This window comes from Anolis sagrei, chromosome 1 (genome assembly GCF_037176765.1).
Source record: "Anolis sagrei isolate rAnoSag1 chromosome 1, rAnoSag1.mat, whole genome shotgun sequence".
Classification (NCBI taxonomy): Eukaryota; Metazoa; Chordata; class Lepidosauria; order Squamata; family Dactyloidae; genus Anolis; species Anolis sagrei.
This window is the reverse complement of record NC_090021.1, coordinates 173,153,521-173,167,043: the sequence shown is the minus strand read 5'-3', so window position 1 is coordinate 173,167,043 and position 13,523 is coordinate 173,153,521. Positions and strand designations below refer to the sequence as shown.

General features: G+C 37.4%; 1 protein-coding gene across 2 annotated transcripts in view; it reads right to left on the bottom strand.

Annotated features, from left to right (window-relative positions):
- Positions 1 to 13,523, bottom strand: part of SPAG16 (sperm associated antigen 16) — a 590,759-nt gene that overhangs the window by 502,997 nt on the left and 74,239 nt on the right. For both annotated transcript variants that reach the window (XM_060781324.2, XM_067470372.1), the window contains exon 10: positions 11,989 to 12,119. In XM_060781324.2, the coding sequence (XP_060637307.2) occupies positions 11,989 to 12,119 (131 nt within the window). The remainder of the gene's footprint in view (positions 1 to 11,988; positions 12,120 to 13,523) is intronic.

Below are 13,523 nucleotides of genomic sequence, written 5' to 3'. Positions count from 1 at the left end.
AAAACACCTAAGACAGACTGTTATCATAAGAAGTAAAGCATCTCAATTATCACCTCTAAAATTCTAGTTTGAGTCTGTGAATTTACATGTGTGTGTGTAAAACTGAATGATTGCATGTCCTGGGAACCCTGCCAAATAGAGAAGGATCTAACCAATAAACAGTTCAAAACACAGAGGTCAACCTAAGAGCCCGTGACACAAAATCTGCTCAGGTCGGAAACAGCTCTCTCAAGCATCTGAGAAAGGACATGCAAAATAGTAACTTGGAGTGCCTGTAAACACCTGGGATCCATGATAATGGGAACAATAATTTAGCTTGACAAAAGGCCAATGAATGAAAAGTGTATAAAAAAGGCTTATTTGATTACTTGAACTGTGTGGGGAAGAAGATCATCCTACTAGAACCAAACTGAGAGGTTATGCATTGATCTTCTCCCATCTATGCCATTTCTCCTAGTTAGGCTTTTAGATTTGAATGAGATAAGTAAGCTTTTCTGTATAAATGTGGATGGGTTTGTGTCTGGTTTTGTGTGTGTAACTAGTGATGCAAGAGCTTAACTTCTTAGTCCATCTCACTCACTTCCTCCCTCTGATACACCTCATTTCTGCCCACAACCTTGCTCTCTTCTTCGGTTTTTTTCTAACCTCATCTGAGTCTTTTCTCTCATCTTTTTTCAGGCAAATGACCTGCTGCAAGTTCCTTTTACTCTAGACCTGACTTTTCTTCCATCTGTCCTAGACATTTAAAAGAAACATCCTTTCCTTCTTCCACATCCTCCATTCTACCTGTTAACTATAAGCTGTACTACAATTATTGCTTATCTATCTATGATCAACATTATACAATAAAGCCCATTCATTTTATTTTAATTTGTGGCAAATGTGTACTGAGAATCTTTCTTACATTTCACAGAATCTCTCTCTATCTCCTATAAAACTGATCCCTGCCTGTTCTGACTCTCCTCTTATCAATTCTAATGGGCTAATTCATATCTGTGACGGTCATGCTCACTAGCCTTACAAAAATCCCATTGAAATGCTCAATCAATCAGTAGCTGTCTCCACCATTGCATGCTGTCATCTTCAGTTACCTTATTTCATTGTTTGTTCTCACAATGCCTGTTATTTCATGTTTACCTTATCTTATTTCATAATCACAATACATATTATTTCATACCCATAATACACATATGTACCAATATGCTATCTACTTTTCTATAATGTAAAAACAACATATATTACAAAAGTCCAGAGAATCACAGTTAACTATAATCAGTATACAAGTGTATAAATAAAAGTTAGAACTAAGCTCAAATATTGTATTGCATCCACACACATTTGAATAAGAAGCAATTGTGAATAGTTTCTGTCAGGTTTTACAATGTATTGTAATATAATAAACTGAGTCATGCACTGCTAATAGGCTTCTATTGGGAATGCTGAGTCATACATTGATTGTATATGGGGAATCATTTGGGGAATGTGTTCTGGCCTACTCCAGGTGATTGTGAATGATGCAATCCTGGGTTTGGGTTGGGTCAATTAGTTGGTAACCAATCAGAGATTGCTATGTGTAAATGAACTGTATATAAGGAAACAATGTACTGTGTATATTTCTCATTATGTCGTGATGTTGTTTGTTGAAGGCTATATGTAATTAAAGAACTTGTCTACTAGGAAAAGATATGGCTGCGTGCTGTGGTGAGTCTATAATGTCATCTAGACTGGGGGAAAGGCAATGGTAAAACTGACAATGGCCGGGCATGTGCTCAAGTGTTTGTAAAAGGTTCCAGCGTGGCTGCAGGCTGTGGGAGCAGTTGACTGAAAAGAACTGTGCAGGAAGAAGCTACTGGAAAGCGCTGAAGTTGTGCAACTGATCTGCTGCTGAACTTTGGAGTTAATCTCAACAGTTTCATTATCATATTTTGTTGAAAGAATTGTTTTTCTTTATAAATACATCTTTGGGGGTTACGGCACTGAGATTCAGTTATTGACGGTAGTGTCTCTGATAGCAGGTAACCGGAAGATTAGCACTAGTGGTGATAATAGTAAGACAAAAAGAGTTTCCTACATACTCTACTTCAAAACAAGCAAAAGATTTAATACCTGTCTTGGGGAAGGGCATGCCAAAGTTTGGAACTTCAGCACATCTTTATCACAAAGATGTTGTACCAATTACTTTGTTTCATTTCAAGTATTTAAAGGCAACATCAACTTGCCATTTATACTAAAGGTGTACAATTTGGCAAAAAGGCATGCCATTTTAGGGTTCCTTTTCAGCTAACCGCTCATTCTGTTTACTGGGAAGTTATTCAAATCAGGAGTATTATTATTATTATTATTATTATTATTATTATTATTATTATCTTTATTTGTACCCCACTAACATCTCCCGAAGGACTTGATGCGGCTTACAAAGGCCAAGGCCCCCAATAAAACAACAGCATAACAAATACAATTATCTAACTCAAAGCAAACCAAAAACATTAAAGCAGTAAAAGTAAAACAACAAAACAATACACCATGACACATTTAAAAACTAGGGCCGGACCAAATGTAATGGGTACAGTTAAAAGTGCTGGACACAACAAGGTAAAATGTAAGGGTTCTGGGGTAGGTGCAATGTGCAGGTAATCTAAAAACTCTAATAAATTGTGTATGGGACATGATTCTGGGAGTTTCCTATTCTGGAGTGTTGCTGTTTTCATTCGGCAAAGATTCAGCCCATTGGCTACAATGGGCTGAATCTTTAAAGATCCAATCCTCAGTCATTTTAGGCCTGTCTGCATGAAACCTGTCAGTTTTAGACCCATTTTACAACTACAGGCCTGCCAAGTTTCAAAACAATTCACCAATCCACTGATTTTTTTTTTTAAGAATTATTTTAAGATTCAACCATAACCAATATTTTAAATAAGACAAAGTGCAAGAAAGAGTTCTGGGAATTGTAGATGCCAGTTGTGTCCATTCTCAGCAATTCAGAGCAGGGACACAACCAGGCTTTTTATTGGCTGAGAAACAGAGAGAGAAAGAAAAACCAACTCCCATCATGCTCCGAGAGGAACTCAGAGACTTTTCAATGGAAGTGCTGCTGGGAAAGCGAGCTCCCAGAAGGGCCCTCTCTGGAGGAGGATCCTAGGAAACTGTCCAAAAAGAAATGGACGGGCACTGCTGCTGTCAGGGAGGGAGAAAAGACACTGCAATATTCCAGTCTTCTCCAGGAGCCCCATGGCAGATCCCTGCCTCAGGTATATTGCAGATGTAACTCTATCCTCTCTAGTAGCCAATAAAATCTGGCTCTCTTAATCCGTTTTTGCCGAGCTTTTTAGTTCCCGCCTACAGGTTCTGTTTTCAGAGATTTTACAAAACAGACCACCAAATATTACAAATCATTTTCATTCAAACTGTTTGGGGCCATGGCCTAATTTGTATCAATTTGACATTTGTATCAATTATTGCACAACAGTGTTTGCCAATTGCTGTATACTTGAAAGTACCTGGCAAAAAAAAAGGTCTCAGGAACTAATGCTGAGTAACACTTTTCAGGAAGTATGGGTGACTGCACAAAGCAGTCTGGGTCATGTATCCTCCCCTGCATAATGCCATGATTTCACCTTCCCTCATTACAGAGCTGGCTCAGGATAATGATATAAATCAGGATTACACACACAACCATGTGACTGTTGTGGGTTTACTACCTGCAGGGAAATGCTACCTTCAACATTACTCACTACATGCATTAATGGATGTAGTATACCTTGTTTTAAAACTTAAAAAACAGAACAACACATTTGTCAGTCTCTTATGCCTACTGGCATTCATGTCATAAATGGTTAATACACAAGACTTCCATTATTTGTAAACCAGGGTGCCAAATTTTATATTTAACTTCTGTGCTATTTCAACATAAGTAAGAAGCCACAAAGCACCATAACTTTCATGAAATCCAATACCTCATCCCCAACAGATAGTATTTTGCATCAGTGCTTCCCGAGGTTTCTGATGGGGGAGATTGTTCTGGTACAGCTATACCAGAAGCTCCAATTTTGTTTGCTTTGCATTGAATGTTTGTTTGCAGTCCTAAGTTTCAGGGACTCTGCAGATAGATGGCTTCTTTGGTTGCAGTTATAGGGCAAGCCACCTGTCCATCATCATTAAGTTTGGTCCCGCCCCTTGCTCAGGGCAATTGGGAAGGGAGCCATTTTTTAGTTAATCTCAGCTAGGCTAGCCAATGTACAGGACGTGTGTAAAGCTTCCCCTGTACAAAAGCTTCAACCTTTAAGAATTTCCAGGGTTACAGAAATTCCAACAGAAACAGAAGGGAAAGAATTTCCAGGGAGGCATCCCCAAAGCTTTGAAGACTTTCCAGGGGAGAACAGCCTTAAAGATCAAAGAACTTCAGCTGAAGAGACTACAGGCCTTGCTGGTAGGTCCACTCTGTGCTTTGGGACGCAGTTCAACCCAGTAGTGGTGCCCACATCAGTTAGGTTTAAGTTTACAGTCAACCTGGGAGAAGTTAAAAAGGGGATTTTCCTTTAAAGTAAAGAAGAAGTTATTGAAGACAGTTGCCTGTCCTTCGTGGGCAAGATTAGGAATTCACCAGTTACCTAAAAGCTTGGAATTATTTGCTTAACTTTACTGAAGACAAGAGAAGTTTCTGTTTGATTGTTCATTAATAAAAGACTTTGTTGTACTTCTCAAACCATCTAAAGACTGTTAGTGGTGGAAACCTCTGAGAACTTCTCTTTAGGCCCCCTGGCTTCCCGTTGGGCAAAGGTTGCACGTCCTGTTTTAAAGACAACTATTTACAGGCCCAACGTGCGACAGAACAGAGATATTATTTTCCAATGTGCCAGGGACCAGTACTATATCCTTGACCATTGGTTACAACTGTTTGCTACAAGCAAAGCTCAGCACTCAGGGATAGTATCATTACAGAAGCTTGTGCTAAAAGTAATCAACTTCATTTCCCACAAATATGGCTTATTTTTAATTACAAACAGAGTAAAAGAAAAGTTCAGAAGGGGAAACTTCAGTTGCAATACTAGTAGTTTTATATCTTTCGGTAAAAAAAGATGACACCAAAATATCTTGCTTAGATATATTTCCTCTTCCATAAATACCAGAATTCAAGATCACCCTATGAAGTTATTTGGCAGTGAAGTAGATTAAGGGCATGATCTTTATGGGATTCACTGCCACAAGTTGTAGTGATGGCATTTAGTTCAGATCACTTTAAGTGGGGGAAAGACATAGAGGAGATGCCAATACAAAAGCAAAATGGTCTCATTGTATCAGGTAGATAACTAGACCAAGACAAGATTGCATATCATCCTGCTTCAATGCCGGTTTGTGACTTTGTGCAAAGTTACACAGAAAATACACAGTTCAATAATATATCATGTTCATTCACCTTTACACTATAGCTCTAAGGTGTTTTACATAGTTGTTTTCAAAGTGGCTACACAAAAAAGCATCTACACTACTACTGATAATAAGGTACATGCTTCCAGAGTTAATCGGAATACCTTATTTTAAATGTAGTAACTTATATGATCTGGAGGAAACCAGAGATATTACTTTTCTAGAAGTTTAACATTAGTCTTTGATATGGAGGAAAGCAGCACATTAAAATAAAACATATAATGAAAGGACTCTGGACTCCCAACATTCCTCTTTGGTAGATATATTGATATAAAGATGAGAAGACAAAGATATTATGTTTTCATGTTTAAAAAGGACACATTATTCTGTGGTCCAAGGAACTACTCACAAAAAAGAAATTTGCTGTTTAGTTTTGATGACAAGAGGTAAAAATACAACTGCATATTATTAAGTCACTCCAGGCAACTATAAACACATTTCAACTGTCTTCTAAGAGTAAAATACACTGATATATTCATAGAATTGCAAAGAATCTTTCTGTGAATTCAAAATGCAATTATACATTCCTACCATGCTGCTAGCAACATAGCTTCTTGAAGATTTGTAGGTCCTTCTGATCTGTGAAGATGGTATTTGGTGAGAAAAGTATTTCCATCTTGCTGTTTTGTTGAATGGAAAGTGCAAATCATATGACAGATTCTTTATTGAAAATATGCCATTCCTTGAATAAAACTTGTATCTTTGAAACAAAATCTTCATAATCAAGGTTTTAAGAGATCAAAACAATGGTTAAATAATTTCAGTTTTTGTGACTTGATTCAACTTGCCAACAGCTGAGGAATTGCCAACAGCTGAGGAATAGGTTATCAACCAAAATCTCAAAGACTGTAAATGTGTCTTTCCCACACAAAAAAAGCCAATGCAATTGGGCTCAGAGCTGGAAAAACATCTTAAATACAGGAGGAATTTTTTAAAAGATATGTTTTGTTTGTTTATTCAGTAACTTGTCCAACAAGATAAGGACTATATCTACCACTGCATCTCTATCTGTTTTTAACACTGAGCATCTTCATCAGCAACGTCTCTATTCATATATTAAACTACTAGCAGCCTGTGCTTTGTGATAGCTCTACTCACTGCTTACTGGTAGTCTGCAATAAATCTTATGCATATTACTGGGAAATGAAATATGTGCAGAAAATTCTAAGTAATATTTCATGTAATCCAGTAGAAATATAATCTATTATCTGTTAAGTTCTAACACAGTTAAGAATCAGCAATGCGGAATAACAGGAATGGGTAAGGGAAACCATGGCTTCTACTGATACACCAAACCAGAGATTTTTCAAAACCTGTACTGTCATTAGTGGTAAATTTTTGTTCCTACTGACGTATTTCCCTGTTTAGCACTGTGGGCTTTAAAAACTGCTTTTAAATAGTTTGTGGGGAAAATAAACACTTCTGAAAGTGGAAGAATAACAGTAACTTCCATCAGTTTTGCTCTTTGGAATGATTTTTTTTTTGCAGTAAATATCCTATTTTAAGACTAATAACATTGAAAAAGTGCAACATTGTAATGGGGGGGGGGGGAGAGAAAATTTGTCTCACCAAGCACCAGGTTTCTTAATCTCTTTAGCTAAAGCAACTATCCTCTACAAATGCAGAAGCAAAGAACAAATTAAAATATGTAAAAAATTATAGTAGTCCTCAAATCCACTGCAACACAGTTTCCACCCCTCTCTTAGACCTAGGTTACTCACTTGAAACACGGAACACAGAAGTGGATGAGAATTGACTCCTTGGCATTTACATGATGCTTTGAAGCTCTTTGAATTATTGAAGCCCTGAAGCAGACCCACAGTTTGTTGTGTGTTTGAAAAGTTAGGGTCAGTTCTGGTGTAAAACTGGCCCCACTGTTCACACAGGGCAACACCACCATCTTGTTTTCCTTGCATTTTCTCAATTTGCTAGAATTGTTTTTCATGATCAATGCCATAATGACTACCCTCACAATTTCAAATACCACTCAATCACAGCAAAAACAGTTTAAAAGATAGCTATGTTTAAGCTGAGAGAAGCAAGATGCTGATAAAATGGTTAAGTTTTATCTCCCTGTTTTACACTTGTGTGTTTTTAATAATTTTGATGGTGAGCTGCTATCCTGAGTCCTGTAAGATGCTGAAAGCAGTAGCTTCAATTGATCATGAATCTTTGCTTTATGTCATCCATTATGCTTTGAAAGTCTTAGCCATGCAATGATATTGCCTAACATTCATTAACATTTGAGGATATTAAACCATGAAAGCACACATGCAAGACAAAGTGAATTGTTTAGGAGTATAAAAATCATTTGAATTTAAAATATTGTTGTACTTTATCAATTGACTAAATCTAAGAGGGGAAATTTTAGTGCTCATTGCTAACAAAACTGCTTCTATCAGCCAATTGTAATCCTGAGGGCAAATCGATGCTTTGTAAATTGCTCTTTGTGGATGAAGAGTGCATATACACTATGTACTTTAAATAATAAACAAACAAACAAATAAATAAATAGGAAGGATGATCTGACATCTCACTGTACCCTCCCTCTATTCACCGGATAAACCTGCTTCAACACAATGAGAAACTATAGTCCTCAGGTGAAGGAAGGGAGACTGGCACTGGAGCACCAAAGCAACACTGGATTTAGGCTAATGCATATATTTCAAAGATTATAGACTAAAATACAGGTCCTTGGACTTATGAAAAAGGCAGGCCTTTATAGTTTTTATAAGGAAGAGAAACCATTATATGATCCTTTTCTAATTCATAAAAAAGAAGAGAATGCCTGGGTTTTTTTGGCTATACCAGGGGTCCTCAAACTTTTTAAACAGAGGGCCAGGTCACAGTCCCTCAAACTGTTGGGGGGCCGGATTATAATTTGAAAAAAAGAATGAATTTCTATGCGCACTGAACATATCCTATTTGTAGTGCAAAAAAGTACTTAAAAACAATGCAAAAAATAAAAACAAAAACATTTTTTACAAATATAAACTTATAAGTATTTCAATGGGAAGGGTGGGCCTGCTTTTGGCTGATGAGATAGGATTGTTGTTGTTGTTGCGTGCTTTCAAGCCGTTTCAGACTTAAGTTGACCCTGAGCGAGGGTCGGGTAAATGACCTTGGAGGACCGTATTCGGCCCCTGGGCCTTAGTTTGAGGACCCCTGGATTATACCTTTGGACCAGAATACTTTACAAATCACTTCTGCTATTACAAGAATCTTGGCCATGATGGATTTCTTGACATGTGTAGACTTGCTGTTGTTTTTAACCTCAGACCACAAACAAACAAAATGCACATCCAGTTCAAACTGAAATAAAAATAAACTGAAACTGAACTGAAGCACCCATGTCCCCTCCTTTCATACTAAATACAGGTATAATAATTTAGTATAAGATAACAATAATATAGAATAACCTCAAAGCAAATCAACTTTGCCTACTATCTGTAACCTAATTCTAATAACTACAGGAAGAAATGTGGTTAGATTTCCCCTAATTGTTTAGTTATCTGCCATTAATTAATAATGAAAGATATGTCTTATCAGAACTCCCCGGTTACCAAAAAAGAAAAATGAGCAGCACTCAGTCTCATGCAAAAATTACAATGCACAAGAATTTAAGATAATATTTTAATTACACCATTGCCACATAGGCAAGCTCTCAAGTGTCAAGGTAAACCTGTAAATCAGATTTCCATGATTGCTGGTGGAAAGGAATTCTATATTGAAATACTTTTTATGTTTCAAATACCTTGTAGGTTTCAGGCTAACCTTAGATTGTCAGCCAAGGTAAGGTGTCCAAATGACAAGCATTTTGGAAGTTAAGATCTAATAATCTTAGCTTATTAGAAGTATACCCTTTCCCCTGTACAACTGGAAGCAGATGATACTATGAACAACCAGCTGAATTCACTTCATTAGGGATAACTTTCTGCTGTGAACAAATATAATGATCAACTAAAATCAAGGATAAATAAACATGATCAATGGGAAATGCTACTTTGTTTTTGTGTCGTTTGTTGAGGTTATCCTGGCTAAAGATTCCATTTGTTATGCAGGAAGTCAGCAAATGCAAGGAGTGTGAATGCCAGCCAGGAATGAAAGAAAGCCCCAGGTGGCAGGATGAAAATTAGTATTTAATTACCTGAAGTTTGTCTTTTACTGATTAAATTATAAAGCACTGTTCCCCATAGAAATGACAGATATTCACAAATGCCTTTCACTCTACCACATCATTTCAGCCAGACAACTCACAAAGGAACCTAGGAAATGTCCAGTCCCTATTTTTGGCAATTAAAGCTGCCCAGTCCTAAAGTATTCCAATTTATGACATCTAAGCAGGTTAAAACACCATATAGACACCGACCATAAAACCATTTGTTTTTTACGCCTCTATAGGACAGTTGACTCCCATATGCACAGTTTTCTAGTGTTCATATAGCTTACTTTTAACTCAAGTATCAGTTCAGGACATTGGGCACATCTCTTTTTCTCTTGAACTACAGATAGAAGCTGTCGATGTTTGACATATGTTACAATGTCTTTTCAAATGCAGCACACAGATAAGAAAGCAAGTATATTGTAAGAGAGTAACTCAAAATATTCAACTGGAAATTTCTGTGTCAGACACATACTATATTGTTTTATGTGCTTTCCTAGTTTCATAGTGGTTTCGGCTTGTTTTCTTGGTATGATAAAGTTCCTTGTCTCATTAGTGTGAACTGATTGGCTGATTCATTTGCTTGTTTCTTATGACTGTGAGCAGCTCTATGCGACTTGTTGTTGCAAATGCATGATATACTATACGATTTAACAAACCTACAAAATGGAGGGCGAACATTCATCTTGCTGTCCCTCTCTGAGTGTGATAAAAGAAGAATGCCAAGGGAATCTGACATTTGTATAAGGAGTGCTAAAGCCAACACTTTGTTCCACACAGGGATTAACAACCCAGCATTAATTCCAAGTCTTAAAATCCTTCCTTCATATATGACTGATTCTGACACCACTGGGAAAGAATCTGCAAATGAGAAGACAAGGCAAGAGCACAGCAACATGAAAACTGCATTCATTGTGTTGTCTGGAGAGCAACCCTCTATGCTAAAGCACACAATCAGTTAAAAGCAAAGGATCAAATATAGGTTGAGCCCCCTTTATCCAGAAATTCAAAACCCTCCAAAATCTTCAACTTCTTGCTGCCACCCATCCAATTTTGCCTTGTGAAATCCTGCTCATTGGTTCGCAAGATAGAAGCAAGCAGCTTGTAGATTCTCTGGAGATTTCCTGGACAGTACTGCTATTCAAACCCAAAACATTTATTTCGGTCATTGACCAGCACAGGAAATAGTGTCACATTTTCATACAAACCTGGCATGTTTGGTACATTAAAAATATAAATAAAACTACTAAAAACACAATATGGGTGAGGGAGCAGAAGGAGAAACAGGGTAAAAACATACAATGCCCAGATCCATCACCAAATTGTAGATTCAGGGAAGAGTCTTAGTTTTGCCTACTCAGCAGTACTGCTATTTATTTTCAGTATCTCAGAACCTTAGTCTTTCTCCAGACTTACATCCGCTATGCATCACATGAACAAGATACAAAGCTGAAGAGAGATATGAGGATCCATGAAATGACAGAAGGTGTGGCTTTGATCTGAGCACTGTGTTTGGATTCCTAGCATTTCACAGATTCTCAGTCTTTCTCCAGCCTTGCATCTCATTCATTCACTGTTTGTGTTGTGCATGAAACGTGATGCTGCAGACTGAGGATCTGGGAAATGGTCAAAATCCAAACATAGCCCTTAGTGGGAATCCACACCTTCCCTCCTCTCTCTCTCTCTCTCTCTCCTTAAAAATACAGTATGAATCTAAAAAGAATCTGAAATATGAAACACCTCTGGTCCCAAACATTTTGGGTAGAAGAAGAAGAATTTTATTTTTCTACCCCACCTCCATCTCCCCAAGGGGACTCGAGGTGGCTTACATGGGGCCAAGCCCAGGCAACATACAGTTAAAAGCAAAAACAACAACAAATTACAAATCAAAATAGCACAAAACAGCAAAACAGTAATAAACAAGTATCAAGCAACAGCAGACCAGTTTGGAGGGGGGAAGGAGGCCAACATACAAACTGATTAAAGAGTAATGGTTCAGTAAAGCGGATAGGAACATATAATAGCACCAGAGATATCATGGAAACAGAGCAATTAAACAATATCAGGATCAATTCAGTTTAACTTACATATATGAATAATGATGTAATATAGGAATTCAGATTAAATGATTAATTCAGGTCACGGTACAATCGGGTAAGGAAGACTCAGCCTTTTCTTACACCATAACTGAATGATATTCACATTTCACATCAAAGGATCAAAAGTAGATCTTGAGAAATGTTCTTCAAGACACATTTCCCACTATTATCCATACTCAATGGAGTTGGCTTGTGGTTGTAGTTTGCATTTCACAGCATGAGGAAATATGGCACTGTTATGATTAAGCAAAAAGGAACTTTTTCTTATAATTAGTTAAAATGATTATTTAAAAAGTCTCCTACCAGCTCACTGCCAGATCATGTACTTTCAAGGTGTTGCTCAGTCTATACACGCCTGATTTCAGTGGGCGAACACATTCTCTTGCATGAGCAAGGGAAGGATTGACTTGAATATCTTCGGGAAATTCTGAATCCTGAATTTAAAAGACATACACATAATTACTTCTCAATGGACACCAGAAGCAACTTGCAGTTTCTCAAGTCACCCCTGACACACACAAAAAAGTTCTCAATGGTTACAAACATTTAAGAGGTGTTACAATACTGCATTATCTCCAGAAATGATTAAGAATCATAAATATAATCAGCTCAGAGACAGCTTGCCCTCTGCAATGCAAAGCCCAAAGTCAGGCTTCTCATCAGCAGGATTTCTTGACACTCATTTTTGATCATTTAGTTTAAAATATTATTTCCACCCTTCATACAAGACAAGCTCCATGCCCACCATTTTGACTGAAATGCACTTCCATCTCAAGATACTCTATGTTGGTTTTTACATTGATTTTTATGTTAGTTTCACATACTAGGCAGATTTTTTATTTACCTGATAGTATTGTGTAAATTTTAAAACTTTGTGAAATGCCCAGAGGACAGGTACTTCTTAAGCACACACACAAGTTTTGGGGTACTGCAATGAAGTGTGCCTGTGAATAAAACACTTAAGCAGGATCAGCAGTATACATTTTGGTTATGTATTTGAGATTCCACACTTGAGCAGGTATATCAGGACACTAACCCATTTGACTCACATATTAAATACATCACACATGGGAACTAGTTGAATAGAGATGCACTTACCTGTTTTTTGTAGATAGGGCCCAAATTATATTTAAAAAAGGGTTAATTTCAAAGAAGGTAAGAACTAAACACATATATTCGGGAAGAAAAGGACATATCCAAAAATTCCTTTTTTCCAGTGCTGTGCAATTATTTCCTATGAAAAGCATCTATTACAGAGTTTTCCAAACTGTGTATCACAACATATTAGTGTGTCTGTTGCAGTATGTAGGTGCGTTGCACAAATGTACTGAAGAACTTCTGAGTCTATATGAAATAATAAAGAAATCATATATGTTTAAATATATAAATGTAAGGTTTTCATGAGATATTTTGTGTGTACATACATTTTGGTCTTTCAGTTTATGTATGTGTCCATATTTGTTGTAGTTCAGCGTGATGGTAACGTTGCTACTACTGGTAGGAGGGAGAAGAGGGTGCGCAGGTGTTGGAAGAGGAGGAGCAGCGAAAGCGGATTAGAGAGATAATCATGGCCCCGAGTGATTCTGAAACCTTTGAAGGTTTCTCCGACTGTGAGATGGGGGATTGGGAGGAAAGAAGGGGAGTCAAGCGGGTTACTCGCGATTCAGAGTCTGACGAGGAAGCTCAAAGGAAGCGTATCCGTGATATACTTACCGCTCCTACAGAGAACGAAGACTTCATGGTCTTTAAAGGGAGTGATGGGACTGGGAGTGACATGGGAGAGGAGGATGGGCTTGATTGGACCCGTGTACAGGAGATTAGGGATATCTGTAACCAAC